General features: G+C 36.6%; 1 protein-coding gene across 1 annotated transcript in view; it reads left to right on the top strand.

The window, feature by feature from the left end:
* polrmt (polymerase (RNA) mitochondrial (DNA directed)) overlaps nt 1-22664 on the top strand; it is a 43731-nt gene extending 21067 nt beyond the window's left edge. The window contains exons 11-21 of the mRNA XM_039685295.2: nt 147-269; nt 422-544; nt 2241-2420; nt 3109-3195; nt 4960-5073; nt 12863-12915; nt 17258-17356; nt 18303-18375; nt 19004-19095; nt 20264-20337; nt 21864-22664. Coding sequence (XP_039541229.2) covers nt 147-269; nt 422-544; nt 2241-2420; nt 3109-3195; nt 4960-5073; nt 12863-12915; nt 17258-17356; nt 18303-18375; nt 19004-19095; nt 20264-20337; nt 21864-21913 — 1068 coding nt within the window. The 3' untranslated portion in view covers nt 21914-22664. The remainder of the gene's footprint in view (nt 1-146; nt 270-421; nt 545-2240; nt 2421-3108; nt 3196-4959; nt 5074-12862; nt 12916-17257; nt 17357-18302; nt 18376-19003; nt 19096-20263; nt 20338-21863) is intronic.
* Nucleotides 22665-23273: the final 609 nt, after the last annotated feature.

Here is a 23273-nt window from a genome sequence, read left to right as displayed (position 1 = left end):
AATTTATTCCATGGTATCTTTTTTTTTTTTGCATCACAAATCAATGCAGGCTCAGAGTAATGAGTGAGCAATATTATACTGATTGTTTTATTGAAATGACTGCCACATTCCTTGCTCCCTAAAGAGTCGTAACTGTAATTTTGCAGGGTCGCAAATGGTGGATGACTGCAGATGAGCCATGGCAGGCACTGGGTTGCTGTATGGAGATAGCAAATGCCTCGCGCTCACCCGACCACACCAAATTCGTCTCCAATTATCCTGTACATCAGGTGCTGCGTGGTTACTTTATAATTTAAGTATATTAAGAAGACCAGGCTTTTGCTATTCCAGTACAAGTCACTATTGCACCTAATTGCTGTTTAGGGATACGTTGTAGATTGTAAAACTACTTCCATTAACTACTTCTCTCTCTCTCTCGTAGGATGGCTCATGCAACGGCCTCCAGCACTATGCTGCCCTCGGGCGGGATATGATTGGTGCTACTTCAGTGAACCTCATGCCCTGTGAACTGCCTCAGGATGTCTACAGTGGCGTAGCTCAGCAGGTCAGTCATTCTGCGGCACCAGGGGGCGTCAGTGCATCTTACTGCCCTTTTCAGTCTAAGAAGTCATCTTAAACGGCTTCTCATCCACAACTCACAACACATGGTCTTAAAGCTCCAGTTTTCATTTCATTTCTGGGAAGACTGTGTATTTTTAGATATATTGACCTACCTATTGATTTGACTGTATTGGAGAACACTGTGTACCCTTTGAATACACATACACTGTTGTATCATTCTTGCCAAAAACATCGGGTTGCACTAACCTTAGCTGAAGGGTACATAGCAGACATCTCAATGAGCTCTGCTGAGTCAGAGATTGGCCCAAACAGCCTCATTGTTCCTCAGCAGCCGGCATCAGAGCTTCTGTTTGATGGCGTAAGCTCTCAAGAGCCCCAATAAGACCGTCAACAACTTTTACACCTCATGTGTGATTAATGAACCTGCTCCTCCCTCCATGCAGGTTAAGCTATTCATGGTTTAAGTGAAGGACAACTAGGATATTTCTGTTATCGTTGTTTTTTTTTCTGAATTGCCCCTCAGTTATATTCAATTGTTGAAAATAATAAATAATGAATTAGTAATCATCATTCATTTCATGATTTGTTTTGATTTGTATTTTAAAAATGCATTTTAATATGTGCACTCTAAAAATGCTGGGTTGTTTTAACCCATCTTTGGGTCAAATATGGACAAACTCAGCCATTGGGTTAAATGTTTAAATTTCATTTTAACCCAATATTTGGGTTTGTCCATATTTGACCCAAATTTGGGTTAAAACAACCCAGCATTTTTTAGAGTGTAATTTCTATATATTATGTTTACATTTTGATTTGTATTTCAAATCTAATAAACTTTTATATTTAGTTACAATATATCAAATGTTTGTTTATTAATATAATTAAATAATATACAGTGTATAGTTTATAGTAAATATAATTTTTAAAATAATATAATGATAAATTATTGTATTATATTAGATCACTTTATATAAATATAATAAAGTAATATAATAAATTGTGAGATATATATATATATATATACATATATATATATTAAAAATCTATTCTAGTAATTTCTATTATTATTATTATTATTATTATTATTGTATTTATATATATATATATATATATTAATAATTTGTATTATTATTATTATTATTTATATTATGATTATTATTAATATTATTCGTATTTTAATATATATATATATATATATATATATATATATATGGGTATATAATTTATAGTAAATATATTATTAAAAATAATACTAAGAAATTATTATTCTTATATATCACATGCCACATATTACAGTTTATCAAATATAATAAAATAATATACAATTTAGTTTTTATTTATCTTATTTTAATTATATGTATAATATAATATAAATGTATGATTTTATATACTTAAGCTTATTTATATATTAATAAAAATTGTAAAATATATATTTTTAAATCTTACAATAATAAACTATTTGATTATATTATATATATTATATAAAATACTATAATACAATATATTTTATATTGGAAAATATATACAAAAATATAACAATGTTTAACCTAATCGATTAGCCTGTAGTCTGATGACTGTTCAACTAGTCATCAATTGTGACCCATCACTAACATAAACATGATGAATAAGTGCATTGATTTATGGGGTCTCAGAAAAGTGCGCTGTCCCTTGTCTCACAGGTGGAAGAGTTCAGGGCTCGGGATGCGAAGGAGGGATTGAAGATCGCACAGGTGCTGGAGGGCTTCATCAGCAGGAAGGTGGTGAAGCAGACGGTGATGACTGTGGTCTATGGCGTCACTCGGTACGGGGGTCGTCTGCAAATCGAAAAACGGCTGAAGGAAATCGATGATTTCCCTAAGGTGAGGCTTGTTGCACTTCAATTAAAATTATCATAGATGGAGCAAAAAAACTCGGGGAAGATGAAGATTAAGTTTCCACACGAAACAAACCTTGTATTTTGCGGGCCACATTTACTATTAAAGTATTAAAGAAAGCAGTTCCAGCCAGATTGAGACCCTTCTCCAGCTCTATCTGTCAAGTGCTTTAGCTGTACAAACTCAACATGATTTCAGTCCATGATTACTGGCTATCTAACCTTTTCCTCAACTCGATTTAAAGGCAAAGATAAGCTTGGTAATCTTGCTTTACATCGCGGGTGACGTGAACTTTAAGGATTTACTTTCCTCTCCGTTTGCTTCAGTCTTGATTTCCCCAAGTGCGGCCCACAGTGGGCAGCCATAGAAACAGGTGATGCTTCTCTCGTCTCTCCCGGGCCGCGGTGAATAAAAAATAGGAATTATCAGGGGATCTCATCTCCACGATCTGCTTCTGGAAGCAAAAATGTGGATGGATGGTCCTTTTGGTCTCTTTGGAGACTTTTTGTTTTATATGTTCAGTTATTTTCAGGAATTTCTATAATTATTGGTACCTGACAGACGAAAACAAATGCATTTAAATATTATATTCACAACCTGATCGGGGTTTGAATAAAGCATTCACAGTGTTGTTCCTGTGTGTATATAACAATGTGCTATTTTTAATCCGCAGGACTACATATGGGATGCTTCACATTACCTGGTGGTTCAGGTTTTTAACAGCTTGAAGGAAATGTTTACTGGGACGAGGGAGATTCAGGTATACAACATCTCATCCCCTTTTACTCTGTATTAATCAGGGTTCAATTTTCTCAGGCAAAAATACAGTCAATTTAGTAGGAATCCACGTAATCAGGAAATTTGTATGGATTTCCCAATGCAGATTTGGAAATGGGTTCGAATTGGTCAGTTTTAGTATGATCTGCTACAAAAGTTAGGGTATTAATTTGTACTGTATAATTTGTGCTGTCTAGTGTTACTGTTTGGGCGATATGAGAAAAATATATCACTATTTTTAAAACCAAGCCTTACAAAGTTACAAAATCTAAAATAAAATAAAAATTGTGGTGAAGATAAATATCTTTGTTATTATTTTCTTTGTTATTAAAAGGTAAGAACAAAGATACACATTACATATACACAATATGCGAATTTAAGGGGTAATTCACCCAAAAATGAAAATTCTGTCAGTATTTACTCACCCTCATGTTGTTCCAAACCTCTATGTGTTTATTTGTTCCGCTGAACACAAAGGAAGATATTTGGAAGAATGTTTTAATCAGATCTCATTCCCCATTGACTACCATTGGAAAAAATACATACTATGGTAGTCAATGGGGAATGAGATCTGTTTCATTCTTCCAAATATCTTCCTTTGTGTTCAGCAGAACAAATAAACACATAGAGGTTTGGAACAACATGAGGGTGAGTAAATACTGACAAAATTTTCATTTTTGGGTGAACCAACCCTTTAAATAAACAGTACTTTTTAAAATGAAAATATATATATATATATATATATAAAACAGTATTTTAAGTTGTAAGAATATTTCACAATATTACTATTTTTACAGTTTTTGGTGAGCACAAGAGACTTCTTTAGAAATATTACCAACCCTTAATTTTAAACCAAAACCCAAACCCCTGTTGCTTCTCTCCTTTTTTTGAATGAAAAGATTGTTTTTGTGAATCGCCAGATAGAGTTCTCCCATGATGCATCTGGCTGCGGCTAACGAATTACAGCTGCAGGAAACAAAAAAAGGAATGAATGTCCCCGGTGCAGTAGATCTTAGACCAGCCGCTCACTGTCTCCTGTCGCACCCCCCGGGGAGCCGAGCAGACAGGCAGAACGAATGTGAAATATCCCCCACTTTGCCTACAGGCACAACCAGCTTCCTAAATAGGTCAGATCCTCGGGAGGGGCGGCATTTGATGCCCTGGTAGTTGATCATTGCCGTTACCGGCAGAAGGTGATACAGGAGTGGAAAGTGTAGGTGAGCGCTCTGATGAATGGAGCGTTCAGGCCCGGCTCGCTTCCAGATGAACACAGGAATTTATCTCACACAAAGCATTTCGGAGGGAGAGAGCACTGGGGATCTGCAAATATGGCAGCCGCGCAACAAGCACTGTTGCTGCGGATCAGCAGGTTCTTTAAATGCTTCGTCTCAGGAACATCTTCCCACCTGTGCGTCTGGATTCTTCCAACTAGCACAGTCCAAGATATTTTTTAGGTTAAGACGAACTGTTGCAGATATAAGGGTTTCATTTAGCAAAAACATCCCACCTGTGCGTTTAGATTCTTCCAACTAGCACAGCCAGAGACTTTATAACAATATTTTTTAGGTTAAGACAAATTGTCGCAGATATAGGGGTTTTGGTTTCAGTTCGGCTAGCTTGGTAAATGGGTTTCAATCATTATGCACATTTGTTCTGAATTCTTGCAAATATTTATAAAATAATATATATATACAAACAAACTGACTTGGATGGATTGCTTAATGCTTTTTGACTTTTTTTCTCTCAGGACTGGTTGACGGAGAGCGCTAGGCTAATAGCTAGGTCTGGGAGAACAGTGGAGTGGGTGACACCGCTGGGACTTCCTATCGTTCAGCCCTACCACCGAATTAAGTACCAAACGGTAAGTTTTATTTTTTAAGATTAACTTGCTATTTTAACTAGTTAACCATTTAAAACACAGGGGCCCAAAATTGGCCCTTTAAACCTTTACGGTCTTCTTCACGGAGTCCATGTTTTAGGTCTTGTTGTGGCAAAAATCCTATCAAACATCAGAGACACTCAGAGTCAAATTAGTATAGAAAGAGAAGTATTTATTCTTGCAAGAATAGGCCCAGTCGCCAACACAGCAGGAAGACATGAGACTCTTTTCAAGGTTCCTCTTCAACCGCTGTACCTTTCACCCACCCAGATAAGGTCCTTACTGCTGTTTAGTCTCTAAGGACACAAACTGGTACTGAAATAAACTGGCCAAAAATGTCCGTTCCTAAGGTCAGAGGTCCTGTCCCATATGTTCCTGAAGCGCCACGTACAACCACGCACACATCTAAATTTTACTCATTGAATAGGTTCAATAGAAACACATGGCTCAGACTACCTAGTAATCTTCACTAATGATTACAATTTCCACAACAGTATGTGTTTAGGACTCTCTTTTTATTAATTTAGCTGACGCTTTTATCCACAGCGACTTAAAATTAGAGGTTAAGTGTCTTGCTCGGGGACACATCTCACAGTGGATTTGAACCTGGGTCTCTCACACCAAAGGCATGTGTCTTCTCACCACCCCAGTCATGTGCTATCAAAATGCATGCAGTTAACAAACAGAAAGCTTTTTGGTTTGAAAGTGATTTTGTCAGCTGTATTTCTTGCATCGCTACACATTTTGCTAATGTAGCTGCACCTTAAGCTTGTTCATTTTGGTATTAGCAAGTTGCCAGGCTTGTACTTGAACAGAAACTACATTCATTTGACATTTTCTCCTTTCTGAAAGACACTATAAGTTCTTTCATTTCATCATTTTTGAGATCTTTGACTGTACTTCCTCAGCAGGCGCACTCACCCTCGCTCTCCATCACAACCTAGATCTCGGAAGCACTGCTTGTCAAAAAGGTCTTGTGCAGCTGGGAGTGAAACAATGAAGTAACGCAGCTGAGGTTTTGCATGCAGACGGCCTGCGCTGCTGCTGTCAGATAGCATCAGCACAGAGCTGAGGCGGCACAGCGGTGGCCTGTAGTGCGTGCCGGGATCCAGCAGAGAGCATCTGGCAACCCGTCTGTGTCACAGCCGCTGAGCATTTGCTGCTGCTGCTGTTGCTGGGCCGTCCAAGTGCCTAATACTAGATTCTATAGAAGTTCATTTCCGCCACAGAATAAAAAATCAAAAGGTAATTCTGACTTTTTTCAGAATTGCATGATATAAATGCGCAAATGATGAGTTATAAAATCAGAATTGCGTGATTTAACCTCACAAATGCAAGAAAGAAGTCAGAATTACCTTTATAGCTCAGAATTGCGAGTTTATATTATGCAATTCTGAGAAAAAAAGTATATTTTTTAGTTGTATGAATTTTTTTTTTTTTTTTTCAGTGGTGAAAACAAGCTTCCATAATCTGAATCTTAAGGAAAGCTGTATTTTAATGTAGTATTTTTATAAATCAGATACAGCAGGTTTATATGTTTTCGGTACAGTTTTTCAGTTTCATTTTTTACAATGCAGATTGAACATTTACAGAAATAAAATAAAAGGTATTTCTTAAATTTGGGCAATTTATTTTGCAGAAGAATTTTAATTTAATTATGCTTTCATCAATTGTTTTCAGATGCTTTTACGTATAGATTTTATGGTTTTATTGTCCCACTTCTAGATTTTCTTAAACTCTGAAAATTTGTCATAAAAATATTATTGAATTTAAAATGATTATAATCTATAAAAAATTATATTGACATATGCATAAATACTGTAAATTTAGTATTAATTGTCTGACATTTAATTATAGCATCTCTACCAAAGTTGTGGGCCTAATTATTTTTTTCTACTTGTGAGTAATTTAAATGTCAAATTATCTAAGTGGGAAATTATGTAATTTTATGTGTTTAGGACACAAAATGCTAGCAGTAAAATTAAAATAGAGTCAAAATTAGCAGCTAGCAGTAAAATTAAAATATTAAGCACAATTTAAGATGTAGTGGAAATTACAATTTCATTTTATTTTCTAAAGTCATGTGGACCTGAATGACATGGGTGTGCCTTTATGTCTATAGTACTTCATTCCTGTAGAGTTTTTAAGAACCGGTCCCATTCATTCCTCTCACTCCAAGGGAGATATGTAATGTCATGTCATGTGCCTGGCCTTTTCACGTTCATTCCTCTGGTCCGCATATCAAGGCAATGGGAATAATGTGTGATAGGGCCCTAATGGCCTGTGTTGGTTTTTGCACTCTAAAAGTGTCTCTTGCCTTTTTTCAAATGCAGCAAGATGTTGACATAAGGCCAGAACTTAAGCAGATATGATGACTACACAATTCTGCGATTTTCTTTATAATGATATATATATATTTTTTTTTACAATAACACAATTAAAAATATTTTTAAATAGATGTTTTATTTCATATTTTTAATAATTAATTTTAATAGAGGTTTATAATTAATAATTAATTAATTAATATATATATATATAAACATGTCAAATTAATTATTAAAATTAATTTGTATATATATACATATACATATAAATTATATGTATAATATATATATATATATATATATATATATATATATATATTATTGCCTATATATTATATTAAATTGTAATAATAATTAAAATACTATTTAAACACTTAAATTGATTTAGATTTTCTGCCTCTACTTGAGCCAAAATCTAAAATGTGTGTATTTTTTATTATTATTTTTTTTAATCCTAAATATTAATACCCACTTCCACGAATGTAGGTCATGACATTTTATTGGACTTTTATGGAATATCTGATGAAGGTCATCATTAGTCAGGGACTTAAGCACCCTCATAAATTCTTCACCATTTGAGCCCTTTACTTTTACTGAACAAGAGGTGTGAAGGACATTTATGCCATTCAGCATGTTAAAATACTTCTCATGTGAACGCTATCTGTCTACTTGCGTTTCAGCTTAGTTACGATAATTTTAAAATTATTATAATGGACCACAATCTGAATTAAGCATTAAAGCATTGGCCTAACTGAAAATTGGCAATTCTTATGCCCCTTCTGCTTTATTGCGTTGTCATAAAGACCGTTCTTTCTCCACATGTCTCGTATACCTTGCATGTTTTAGTTTAATGAAGGGATATAAGTATCAAGCCAGCATTTGAAAGTGGTCTATGTTGTGATGTATTACATAGGCCGTTAGGTCCATTACTACACACATTCTTTATGAATCATGCACCCTTTTATCCTCAACAGACGGTTGATAGGTCAAGGTCCAGGGTCGATCATGTCCAACATCCATTCAGACCATCAACCACATTATAACGAGTCTATATTTATTTCACCTAGCGCTGGAGACACGTTAGGCGGTCACACCAGGGGTTTGCAATTCCCTCGTAAATGTCACACTAAAAAGATTAATGTAGCACCATCAAGACCCCTATTAATCACCAATGAGCCCCAGCTCTACCTCCACCTGTTCGCCGTACTACTCCCTACATAGATGCACCGGCATAATGGATTTTAATAATCCTTAATGGTGTTGTGTAAAGAATGAGTTTTAAAGGTTATCTCTTTTATTCTAGTTTTCATTTCATCATCATTTTGGGTTATTTATGTCTGAGGGGAACCCGTAGTGGTCTGCCAGGCTAAGTGTTCGAGTCTTCCGCGCGCATTGCAGTTTGCTAATGAGGAATTTTTGCTGTGTTTGAGGCTCGGTTGTTTGACAGGGTCTAACAACCTGGTACGTGAGTTGCATTAAGCTCTGTGCAGACGGTATGGCAGGCTTAAAATGAAATCAAACGTTCTTATTCTTTCAGGAAGAGAATCACTATAAAAGTCACTACAAAATTAAAAACCGACCATTTTTACTTAATACTCATCCCTGGTCTAGCTCTTACCCTAAAATTTACTCACCCATGAGTTGTTTCAAAACCCTATTACCTTTTTTTTTCGTGGAACTTACAATTAAGTCAGCTTGATTAATTGTAACATAAACGCTTAATAAAACATTAGAGTTTTGGATTAAATAGTTAAATAAAAAAAATGGTAAAATTGAATGCATTTATATGGCGCTTTCACAGACCCAATGGCCACCAAAGTGCTTTACATTTTCCTCACATTCAACCATCACTCACTCATTCATACACCGACGGCGGTGTCAGCCATGCAAGGCGCCATCCAACTCATTGGGAGCAGCTGGGGTTAGGTGTCTTGCTCATGGACACCTCGACACTTGGTCAGGTGGAACCGGGGTTTGAACCACCAACCTTTCCGGTTTGTAGACAACCTACATGAACCACTGAGCCACTGCCGCCCCATAAAAAAAGTTTAAACTGTAAACTCCTCTCTGCCAGCCAGCGCTTTGCACTCCAGGCCAGTGGGTGGCGGGAATGTACACCTGTTTCTGGTGTTTTATTAGGGAAGGAGTTCTTTGGTATGTAGAGTCCACTTTTTCGCCATCCAATCAATTTCCCAAGGCAATAATCAAGTCACATGCCAGTTTTCTTTCCGTTGAATATCGTGTTTCTTTTGGAAATGTCACATAGCGAAAGTAAAATGCTGTTTTAAAGGGTTAGTTCACCCAAAAATGAAAATTCTGTCAGTATTTACTCACCCTTATGTTGTTACAACCCCGCAAGACCTTCGTTCATCTTCGGAACAAAAATTAAGATATTTAAGATATTAAGATCACTCCTGCATACTAGTCCATAGGCTTCTTGAGGGAATGACAATTGATGGCCTCGAAAAGTCATTAAAGACATCGTTAAAATAGTCCAAGTGACTACAGTGGCTCAATCTTAAGTTTATCAAACGACGAGAACACTTTTTGTGCGCAAAAAACAACAAAAATAACGACTTTATTTCAACTATTCGTTTATTTCAGGTTACTAGTTTAATAGTGTAAGCTTCTGTTATTGTACGTCACACGCATCACACACATAACCAGCGTCGGCCAATAGTGAGCCTACGTGTGACGAAGCTCTACGCAATCACACTACGTTAACTGACTACAGGCCCATAGAGAAGGAAGTAAATATTTGAAATAATGTTGTTATTTTTGTTTGTTTTTGCGCACAAAAAGTATTCTCGTCGTTTGATAAACTTAAGATTGAGCCCCTGTAGTCACTTGGACTTTTTTAACGATGTCTTTAATGACTTTTAGATGCCATCAAGTGTCATTCCCTCAAGAAGCCTATGGACTAGTATCCAGGAGCGATCCTAATATCTTAAATATCTTAATTTGTGTTCCGAAGATAAACAAGGGTCTTACGGGGTTGAAACATTTTTGGGTGAACTAACTCTTTAAGTTGACCTTTGGATGCACCTTTAAAAACGTGTTTAGTCTTCCACGAAAAGGTAGTTGAAACATTTTGACATTAAGTTATATAAAACCTCTTCCACGTAACCTATCTTGGTGTTCTCTTCTGCGGTATGACTCTTAAAGCCAAAAGAAAATCCAAATCAGTATTAATCTCAGCCCCCTACTTCAAATGTTATCAAGGAAACGCTTTATCCTGCTAAAGCTGTGAGACACTTCAGCTGAGGTCACCTCTCTGTGATTCAATCTCTTGCAACCCACCCTTGATCTTTCTTTACATGGGAAATGGCGTGTTAATTAGATGCCGGGGAAATGGGAGCGTAATGCCGTCATAAGAAAGTAAATAAATAAGCCAGGGTGAAATCGGCAGTATCTATTCAGTCACTGTGCACTGTTGATAGTGGAAAGGAAAATACACTTGGGAGGGAACCATGGGATGTGTATCAGTAAAGCTCTCTAATGTGATTGTTTGCTGTTAATCAGTTTAGGGGTCACTTTTGGAGGCTGAAATGTTTCTTTCACAGGCTATATGTCAATTTGAGGAAAAACAGTCTGGTAATTCTGCAAGAAAGACGACCAGCGGGGATTAAAGCCGTGGGGAATCATTTGTCGCCTTTGCTTTAGTGGCCAAACACTTGCGATGCCCTTGGAGAAAAAAAAAAACAACAAGAAATGTGATTTCCCTTGGGGTTGTTGCAGTGTTCCTTGTCTACAGTCTGATCCCAAAAGGATGTCGAGCCCTGCTGCAACTTTTATGACCCAAAGCGCTAATTTTTTAGCCTTCTACATCCTGCTAATTGGCCAAAGCCAAAGTTTTGCCTGTTCTGAAAGTCAGACCAAAAGTAAGGTGCTTTAATTTGTGCAGGGCAGCAAAGCATGAATCGTCAGTTGTTCTTGTTGAAGCGTTGATGGAAACAACAGATATGTCAAGAATATTCCCAGAGGACCTAACCAGTCAAGAGGTCAGAGATGCTTTGAAGCCTCTCTCTTGGGGACTCGAGGTGGCAACTTTGTGGGTACTTTGTGGGTAGCTGGATGCTTGTGAGCTAGATGCTCCCTTTTGGCTTACAATGCAGGATGGACATGAAGAAGACTGGTCAAGTCCCAATCGTAATTTGTCCTGATTCCGTTTCCCCTTGCTTTCTCCATCATTTCCTATCGTCCCTCTACTTTTAGTCACAATAAATCAGCAAAATACTCATTTTGTTTTACAGTAGGTTCATGTAAGGTCTTTCTTAGTTGGCCTAAGTTCTTGTTCTTGTTATAATCTTGTTCAGTTCTGCAACAAAGGACACTACAGAACAAGTGAAGCAGATACAGCAAGAAAAGCACAGGCAGCTGTCCAATCCAAGAGTCATCGCACTTCAGATAGAAATCCCTTTTCCACTGACCTAGCGTTATGTCAGCTTGCTTTGGTCTTGTTCCCCTTCATCATGAGTTTTAGTTATGCCACCTGAACCAGCGGAGAAGGATAAGTCCCATTGGAAGTAAGTTTTTCTCCAAGTGCCTTTGACGATGTACCTTGACTCTTTAAATGCCGGAAAACCTGCTTCACTCCCATCACACCTCTCAATGTGTCCTTGGTTTTCTTGTCCCTGTTAATGACCCATTGTACCTGAAAGGCCTCATGACCATCGCCATACACCATTTCCCCAAATCAGAAATCCAGAATGAACTCCACATCACATCAATTTTGACCCCCTCATGTCCCAGTGAACTTGCAGTCTGGTGCAACCCTGATTTAGCAGTAAAACCTTTTACCTTAACATCCCCGTCAGCACTTTCTATAGATTTCTCTTTTGTTTATGTCCATCCCTCACTGTCCGGGACTTCAGTACCTGTCATTCTGCTCTTCTCCATTGAATTGAGCCACATCGGGATGGGCTCCTGGGGCACCGGAGAAACTAATCAAAGAAGTAATGTGATGGAAGCGCCCCTGACGCTGACAGTTCCTATACTGAGAGCAGTCACTCACTCAAGGGTTGTGGCCTAACTTCAGTGCCTATGTGATGGGTGCCTACCTTTACTAAGGTTGAGCTCATGTTCTTTAATAGCATTGGTGGTTTGTGGGAGTTTATGGGAACATCACCCTTATTTGGTTTGAGTGAGTCTCGGCTTAAGAGACTCACTCAAATTTTGATCAGTAGGAAACTTTAAGGTCAGTCTGGTGAAGAAAAAGAGGATTGCCTGCAAATTCATATATGTCGGTTTATATTAGAGGTCAAAGTCAGATTAAGGTCAACTTACTGGAATGTCTTATTTAACCCAGCTAATGTGAATTTTGTTTCATGAGGATTTCCGCTGTTACCAGTGCAATAATTGTACTTAAAAGTATTGACATTGCTACACAAGTTTTTCTTTTCATATCAACACATTCAAACTCTCCCATTTTCTCTTGTTTTCTGCAGCTCAAGAGCAGCATACAGAATCTGAGCATCAATATAAGCCATGATGCCAGTGAGTAAGTACCTCCCTCTTACTTTGACCCCTGTATTGATGTTGACCTCTGACCTCTCCCCACATTACTTGTTTAGGTTTGCTTTTTTAATTTACATGAATAGTACTTCATTTTATTTTATTTCAGTTAACAAAAAGGTTTTGTTTTAAATTTTGTTTTTAATTTTCATTTTAGTACTTTACAATAACACTGCCCCCTTGTGGTCAAAAAGCATTTCTATTGCATTGTGGCTTAATAGATTTGTGTTGGGGCTTCATTTGATTGTTTTGTGGCTTAATTTGTGTAATGTAATGTCCAATGAGTCAGCATAGTAATACACAAGAATATGGGTATATGTGTAAGTCTTTGTTCCTTTTGTTGAGTATCATTGCACCGTACCCCACAGAGCACATTAAACGTTACCGGGTGCACTCAACAGCAAATTGTTTGAGTAACAGGAATACCTAGAGGCAGCGCCTGTGTCACACAAGTATTTGACGCTGCTCTGGGCCCATCAGTGGATGGCCAGAATTCATTATCAAATACAGAAACCCCTGGAGGATATGAAAGAAGCAGAAAGTCTCTCAGATGAGAAGAGTGGCATTTCGTGTTGAAATGTCACCACTGCACATCCTGTATGTCATTTACTGAATGGAGGGCTACCCAGAATGAACAATGAATTAACATCAGCGCTGATTTTATCATTTGTTGATGTGCATTTGCATAGGACACCAAGTATATTTTGGATTATTTGGAGTTAGGATTGTGTTGTTGTTTCAAAATGTAACAGTGGTTTAGTTAAGTCAGAAATGAAAATTGTCATTTATCATTTATTCACCCACAACCTTTCTTTTTGTTTCAAACATCTCGTTCTGTGGAACACACAAAGTTACACTGATTCAAAAAAGGAAGCAAAAGCACTATAAATGAATCATTAGCTGTTCAAATGAGTTATTCTATTCTAAGAACTGTCAAGTCATAAAAAGTCCATATCCAATTTAAGAATAAGTAAATTTTTAAATATTTCTTCATTTGCATTAAACAGAAGAATAATGGTAATATTGGTTTTAAACAACATGGGGGTCACTATATTATGATTGAATTATGTTCTTTGTGAAATGTCCCTTTAAAGGGATACTCCACCCAAAAATGAAAATTCTATGGTTTATTTATTTACACAAAGAAAGATATTTTGGAGAACAATTGAAACCAGTTGTTTGGCACCATTGACTTCCATAGTATTTTTTTTCTACTATGGAAGTCAATGGTGCCAAACAACTGGTTCCAATCGTTCTTCAAAATATCTTCATTTGTGTTCAGCAGAAGAAAGAAACTCATACAGGTTTGCAACAACTTGAGGGTGAGTAAACCATAGAATTTTCATTTTTGGGTGGAGTATCCCTTTAAGTCTCACTGGTAACATTTTGTGTTTGTGTCGGCAGTCTCTTTGCTTATTCAACTCTCCTCAAAATGCCCATGCATAGACAAACGCACCGTCATCCACCACTTTACCATATGTTCTCAAGTCAGCATCATTTTATTAAACAAACACTTCTGTGCTTCAAACTGAAACCCCAAATGTTCATTCCGTACGCAATCATCTGCTGTTTTAATGATCACCTCATTTCACAGTTTCAATCCTTGCGGTGCTTTACCCAGGCTTGGTTCACACCACTTGGAAAAGCCTCATGTGGGAGTTATCTTGCTGACCTTCCCCCTAAAGCCGCAAGGACGTGATTTAAAAACCACTTACAGTGGGGCCTCACTTGTACTTCTCTATCGCTGCCTGTGATAGACCACTAGACCTGTACTGACTATCCTAGCAGAAGCCGGGGTGACGAAAAGGGATCTCCCAATTCTCATAGATGGCCAAGAGCCCTCATGGCTAGACCAGCAGCCGCCACTGTGATTGTACGTACCTCTCAGGAATTGAGAAATGGCTTCGGGTATCCTTGCAGACCAAGCTGATGGGCTGATCTTCAGATATGTACCTATGGTGTCAGTCTACCAGATGTCAGCCACACATCTAGGTGTTGAAAGGTATCTCAAGCTGATCTAATACAAGCGCTCTAATTTCCCAGAGGACTGTTTCTAGGTAAGATTTAGATAAGGAAGCTTGTTTGAACAAGCTTAAAGTGAAGACCTGATCTGAGTTTCACAGGCATTCACACGTAACAGACCACAGACTGAATAAAAAAATCTATCATGTGCTCTAATTAGGGGCTGAATAGACCCTCATTAATGAAAAGACCTGAATAAATGATGAAATAAAGAGGGTGGCAGCAGCTCTCTTGTGGACAGAGACCTAAAGCCCTCTCTGAATTACCAGGAATTATCTTCAGCACTGTGAAGCCTAGAGATTTTAGGTAGTTTAGAGATTGTAGATAGACCTTCAGACTGACGGCAGATGGTCTGGATTCCATAGCAGCTTTCATTGGCCAAGAACCGCCCAGAGGCCATCTGACTGACATGTAAAGCAACCAATCACTGTTCGTTTTGTTCAGCATCATGTTTAGGGGCATGAAAATGTAACGTTGATGTCCAAGGGTGCATTTCCCAAAAGCATTGTTAGCCAACTACGGTCGCAATTTCCATTGAACTCTATTGGTAACGAGGGAACTTGCAAACATAGTTGGCTAACGATGCTTTCGGGAAACGCACCCCAGATCAGTGTGTAAAACCCTTGGAGGTATTTTAAAGAGGCAATGTTGTAAACTTTACATACTTGACATAGTTTTGAAAATCCAGTGATTAGTTGATGCTGATAATCACTCATCGTCACAGTTGTAGACCCACGGCAGTTTGTTCTTCCATGAGGGGGTTTGGCTTCACGACATCTTTGTTTGAAGGCAGAACGTTTAAGAACACGACACACGTCTCCCGAACATCCTGTAGAATTCATCCAATCAGATGACGACTTCAAAAATTTCTGATGTGTTTCCAGTTAAAGCTGCAGTGTGCCGTTTTTCCTCTTTGTCGCCATCTCTGTTCGAACTCTGCAATTGCAGTCATTCGCGGAATTATCAACTTTACGCGAGTTGTATTTCAACACCCTCGACACGGCACAGCGCGGATGATCACAATGTTTGAGGAGACTTCTATCAAGTGCTATGAGAAAAGGCTATACATCTCCACCTCAAACATTCTCACACGCAATATAGCTTATATTAGCCGAGACTCCTTCTTATGTGTACAGGTGTGACTTAATGACTCAATATAGCCTACTAGCCGAGACTCTTCTTTATGTGTACAGATGTGATGTAATGACCCAAAGACATGCTCGAATCTCCCGCAAAAATCCACCAGTACCACTGGAATAAGGCAAGCAGATAGTTTTGAACACTGGCTGGTTATGTATTTTCTCAAATATGTATTTTGGATCATTTTTAACCCCAAAAAAGGTACGGACTGCAGCTTTAAGTGTGCCATATCAGACATTCAGCCAACGGTCTGTGGACATGACGTCTGATACTCTCACACTCTCTCTCTCTCTCTCTCTCTCCCAAGATACATTGTAAAAACCAATTAGTTCAGTTTACTAAATGTTATTATGCAAACACGTTGCCTTAATTTCATTAAGTAAGCATAACTTAATTGCATCAAGTTATTCTTACTTTATTTTTTTTCCAGTCCAAAGTTTTGTCAACTTAATTTTGTCTGTGATCTGAGGAAGTGTACTCCCAGAGTGCATCGCTGCGAATACATTTGTAATGGTAAATGGTACTCAAAAAAAAGGGGGGGGGGTTCTGAGTAACAAAGGGATAGCATGCAAACAGTACAGATTACTAAAAAAATTCAAGTAAGTTCGACAAATTATTGGACATTAAGTTTACAAAAAAATTCTTAGTAAGAACAATTTTAGATTTTACAGTGAGTTAGTTAGTTAGTTTCCTTTCACACCACACATCATAAAAGTTGCCCTGCGTTTGTAGCCTGCATAGCCCTGCGCTGTTTTTGTTTTGTGAAAAAAAAAAAAATCACCTAGCATTTTATTAAGCTGAGTAGTACACACCATGGGCTAAGATAAAGGGCTTTCTTGATATAACTCACGAGGAGGATCTGACCTATATAACTATTTTTATTCTGAACTTTTTTTTGTCTGATATAGAGCAGTATAATGAAATATCTTCAGCCCTAATAAGCAGACACATTACTCTTTACCGGTCTAGCGGGTGCTCTGTTCATTATGGGTCTCTGTCTTGGATGATACTCAAGACTGACCTTCCTGTTTAATGATGTATGTCTCCTGGCGCCACAGGTGTGTGTATTACCCAGCGTGAAGTTGGTGACGCTGGCCTTAATTACCCATGTGTTTATATTGTGAGAATGTTCCCTTCATAGCTTTTTTTGTGTGTGCTTTATTTAGGAAACCGGACAGCATGAAGCAGAAAAACGCCTTCCCGCCTAATTTCATTCACTCTCTGGACTCCACGCATATGATGCTGACATCACTGCATTGTTACAGGTGATGAGCCGTCTGTTGTCTTACTTCCCACACTCAAAGGGTCTTTAAATATTTAAGACGGCTTTAAAAAGCACTGCTTTTAATTTTTGCTCCAGTTACAACAAACTGCCTAGCAACAAACAACCAATCATATAACAGTGATCACCTCATTTAATATTAATGATCTTTGCACAGTCCCAGAGTCTTTCTTGTGTTGTATATTTTGTTTACAGGAGAATTGCGTAGCTTTAAAAAAAATGAAGAGACTGTATTGTTTGGTTTTGCTTCTTCAGGCAATGTTATATCTCTTAAACATGAATATACAAACGGATACAAATAAGTGTTTACATTTACCTGGGTTAAGAATAAAGAGTGACAGGGATTACCTTTTTATGTCAGATTTGATACAGATTGTACAATAATACGTACACTATAAAAGCTAATAATGAACATAATAACATGATCATTAGACAAGAATAAAAATATACACATTATGAATCATTCTTAAATACTTCTACTTGTACTTGTATGACTACTACTGCTAATTATAATAATAATAAATAAAAATAAAATATTAACATAACTATCAATTCATAATTATTCAAAATGCATATTTAATAAAATAAAATGTATAATATTAATAAATATTAACAACAATTTTCATTCATATTACTGATACTATTCATGTTTATGATAATACATAATTCATAATACATGATAAAATTAAGATATGTAATAAAACGTTATATAATAATACATTATTTTAATGCATATATTTAATAATAATAATAATAATAATAAACAGATTTCATTATTTTTAGTAATATTAATAATGATAATAAAATATTTGCATTGCATTTATCTGATAATATTTATAAAATAATATATATTATAAATAATATTAGCATATATTTGAATTATTCATTGTTGTTGTGTTAAATGTTGTCTGTCTTCTTCACACATGCAGGGCTGGTCTTACGTTTGTGTCCGTCCATGACTGTTATTGGACCCATGCTCTGACGGTGGACACCATGAACAAGGTGTGTAAAGAACCGCATTCACTGCAGAATGTTTTCCAATGCAAATTCTTTTGATAGGAATGACTGAGCGGCCTCACCATGTCAGCTTAATGGCCAGATGTTTGCATGCTGAGTTCACCATATGTTCCCATAGGGTTATTTCCGTACCTCTCATCCTCTCAACTGGTCCATTTTTTTGGAAAGTTGCCATTAACTAGACTTGTTTAATTTAGCTTTTTAGATTATTTACGTCAGATTCCTTTTACAGATCTGTTCACCCCAAAATGAAAGTTATGTCATCATTTACTCACCCTCCTGGCTGTACTTACTTTACAATCACCTTCATTATTTCAAGTTTCACCTCTATGTGACACTTTAATAGCTCAGTCTGTTCCTTTAAACCATATTCAACTGCCTGAATTGAGACTCTTTTTTTATCTTTTCCTTCTCTCCTACTGTCTATTGTCTGCAAGTCTTCCCCTGACATGCTTTGTGACCACAGATTCCTCTTAAAATGGGAAAGTTTGAATTGGAGAGAGGTGAAACATCTGAGACTAGCATAGGAAAAGGGAAGCGAAGGGTAGATAGCATTGAAGCTATCACATTAGTGTGCATAATGATTAACTGACTGCTCTGTGTCGCTCCTCAGGTGTGTCGTGAGCAGTTTGTGGCTCTGCATAGTCAGCCCATTCTTAAAGAGTTGTCTGGGTTTCTTCTGCAGAAATATTGCAGCAGGCCTCCGTAAGTCCCCATTGCACATTGCTGGTTTATAACTACTACTAATAGTTGTTCGCTACTAAACTGCTAAATGCTTGGGATGCACTGATAATGAAATTCTGGCTGATACCAAACATGGCCAATAACCGATTAACTGTCAATATTATAAATCTATAATACTTAAAGAAAGTTGACACACTCAAAAAAAAAACTAAAAATAAATAGTATTTTAGAATTAAAATATTGGCCGATAAATAATCATTTTCACATTAAGGTCAATAACTAATTGAATGGCTGGTATTATAAATCTATACTACTTTCTTTATAAAGAAATAAAATATTAATGAACAATAAAAACTAAATTAAATAGCCTGCATGTTACAATTGAATTTGAAATAAGCAGAAACCATTAAATATCCAATATCAGCTGAAAAAAAAGGGATATAATTAACCACTTATTTAAAATATCTTCCTGTTTTTCGACAATAACTGATAAATGATAAAGGTCGATATTTTGTAGAAAATTCATGAGCACTAAAAACTGTGTGTGTGTGTGTGTGTGTGTATATAGTTTGTATTCAGAATTAAATAACTGCTGCAAAAACCCAATAATTTTCACGTTAGGGCCGATAACCGATATATACTGTATGTCTGATATTAAAAATCTATGCTAGTTAAAGAAAATTGATGTACACAAAATTGTGTTTATAAATAGTTTGTATTCTGAATTAAATATCAAATATTGACAGATAAACAATCATGTTAAGGCAGATTAAAAAAAATAATCACTTGACTGCTTTAGTAAAAACTAAAATAAATAATTTGCATTTAGAATAGGCTGAAAAGTAATTCAATTACAATGAATTTGACAATAAGTGCCACAGTTAATTTACAAACTAACTGAGTTCATTGCATCAGTTCATTAAATATTCAACTCAGCTAGTAAGGATGCCCTGATATTAAATGTTTTATTTTAGCCGATATAATACACTAATAATAATAATAAAGATAAATAACCAGTTTGTATGCTCAAAATGAATTTACCGTAGAAAAGACAGATACGATTAAATAACTAATTATCACCTGATACAATAAATACAAAAATGCCAATATGATCTAAAAACGTATATGTTGCTGATCTGAATGAATGAATAAGGTTTGGTTCAATAGAGTCAATTTCTTACTTTCACAGAATTGCATCCAAGCCAAAGAAGTTTCAAGAGTACTATAAGATGGTACAGCTTTTGTCCAGCGTTCCTCATACAGGTGAGTTAAACCCCGTCACTTTGACACACAGGCCACGGGCTCGACATCATCTGATTTACAGCTTGTCGGGTTTAGGGCAGCTTTTGTGCTGTTGCATAACGACGCATCGTCCCGCAGAACCGCACATTTATGTTCATCAGCGAGATAGATTTCATTAAACTGATGACAATTAATTCTGTCAACTGGTTAATCTGTTTATGTAACATGGGCCAGAACATGAGCGCATTTATTGCAAAATCACACAATCCTGATTCAGCAGAGACGATATTGATGATACGAGCTTTTACAACGTGCTTAATGGCAGTAAAAACAAGAAGAACGATGATTCATTCACCGTATAACACATACTTTTTCTTTCTGTAATAAAACAGCTTAATATTATTTCTAAAGTCCTGGTACATGCATGTCCTGTAGGATTCATTTCATGTGTACAAAAATGAAATTGATTTTAGATGAATGGATTGATTAAATAGAGTGGCATGGGATTGTTTAATATGCCTCAGTTTTTCAGTAATGATTGATTTCATGTTCTACCACTTGAATGAAAATACGTATGAAAATAAGTGTCATTTGTCAGTTTTCAACATTGATGATAATAAGAAATATTTCTTGAGCACTGAATCATCATATACACTACTGACATTTTGTACAGTAATGATTCATAAAATGTATTAAAGGTGACAGTAAAGTAGGGCTGGGCAACGATTAATCGCCTCCAAAATAAAAGTTTGTGTTTACATAATATATGTGTGTGTAGTGTGTATAATTATTTTGTATATAAATATATAAATACATACACATGCATGTGTATATATTTAATAAATATGTGCTTGTATATACTTTATAGATATATTTGTACATAATTATTTATTTTGGATGCCCTACAGTAAATTTTTTTTTATGTTTTTAAAAACCTTTTTTGTTGTTGTTGTTGAAAATTTACATTTAAATTAAGTTTTTATTCACCAAAGACTCCTAAAAAAAAAAAAATCTGTAATAATAATAATGTTTCTTAAAGCAGCAAACCAGCATATTAGAATGATTTCTGAAGGATCATGTGACACTGAAGACTGGAGTAATGATGCTGAAAATAAAGCTTTAATCACTGGAATAAATTACATTATAAAATATATTAAAATAGAAAACAGTTATTTTAAAATGTAATAATATTTCACAATATTACTGTTTTTATTGTATATTTGATCAAATCAATACAGCCTTGGTGGCCATAAGAGGCTTCTTTCAAAGACATTCAAATATTATATTACTGTCTGTCACCAAACTTTTGAATGGAAGTGTAAAGAGACAAAGAGGAAAGTATGTCATATCAAATCTATAAAAAACGCACACTAATTAAGACACCGAAAAGCAAACATTATTGAATACAAAATTAAAAAAAAGTCCTTTGTGTAATCCTCCATGCCTATTTCAATGCCTTCATAATGAGTGCTAAACTCATCTCTTCTGTCTTCGTTGTTCCATATTTCATGCTAAATCCTCGTAATCATGTCATTTCTCTCTTGTAGGTGATTTCAACCTGGAAAAGGTGAAAGAATCAGTGTATTTCTTCAGCTGAGGAGCGTATCGTGAGCTGACGGACCGCTTTCATCAGGAGGCTGAGAGCCCTCCACAGACCTCATCAAAACAGACTGCTTTTTACGTCGAACGAGTGCGTGATGCGGACGGATTGCTTGATCTGGTAGATGAGTGAGTGAGTGAGTGAGTGAGTGCATCTGTCTTGTCATATTATCATAAAGACATCACTTAAGCACTGAAGCAGAGTTCTGGCGGAGGTAAACCGCGGGAGTCACCCTTGTGTGCGAGTACGAGAGCGTGGAAGCGTATACGCTATCTCGTCTTGGTATGGAGTGAGAACGCTCTCTCGGCGGGGCTCTGATCCACTCCTTCACTTCTGAGTGCTAACACTGGGCTGATTAACCACATGATTCTGCCTCTCATCGATTTCAAGGCAACCCCGTCTGAAAGGCCCTCTCTGACATTTCCACTTGGACATGATTTACTCCCAGCATCTCCCCACAGCTGGCGGCTCTCGTATTCAAAGCCAGTGAAAAAACAAGTGGATGTTTATGAGAATGGATCAGAGCACCTTTAGGACTGCTTTGGATGGCGTTTGACCTCGTAGTGCCCTTTTTTTTAAAGCCTTGACAGCACTTAAATTACTGTGTTTTACGAACAAAGACGTTTTGATCCGTTGGACGCTTTAAGAATTTACACTTGGCATTCAGCGAGAAATAAAGTCAATATTTTTGCACTCTGGGTCTGCAAAAGGTTAATTGTTATTAAAATTTCAAAAGCTTGCTTCAGCAGCTCTGTTCTGTTTTCTGGATTTTGGCAGCGTTTTGTTACGAAGGGTAAAGCGAAACAAAACCAATCCAATGCAAGGCAAGGCTTACACAAGAATTAATGTCTCGTTTCCTGACATCTCGAACAACCTCCATGTACGAAGTTGCCCTTGCAATAGCTAATAGGCTTAGAGCAATTTGCCGCCACATATTGGTTTTAAGACACTCCAGTGTTTCCTGAAGCTACAAGCGAAACAAATTCATTTTTACCTGAGCTGAGTTTGCAATGTGATCAGACCACCAGTGTAATGCAATTCATAAACAACGACTCTATTAATGAATCCCTCGTAAGATTCACAAACTTTATATAAATCGTTTAAACAAAACCTTAGCTGAATTAATCACTGAGTGCATTACTGAATTATCTGATGTGCTGGTTCACTGAACCACAAGTCAATTTTTGATTCTCGTTTACTCTAAGTGAATGAACGCATCTTTAAAAATGTGATTCACAACAAAGTGACTCTTTGATTCACAAACTAAATGATTCACAAAATCTGTTTGAAATCACTGAGGGCTGTCAAACGATCAATCGCGATTAATCGCATCCAAAATAAAAGTTTGTGTTTACAT

Source organism: Pimephales promelas, chromosome 2 (genome assembly GCF_988280905.1).
Source record: "Pimephales promelas chromosome 2, fPimPro1.hap1.1, whole genome shotgun sequence".
In the NCBI taxonomy this organism is placed as follows: Eukaryota; Metazoa; Chordata; class Actinopteri; order Cypriniformes; family Leuciscidae; genus Pimephales; species Pimephales promelas.
This window is presented reverse-complemented; position numbering and strand designations above follow the sequence as displayed.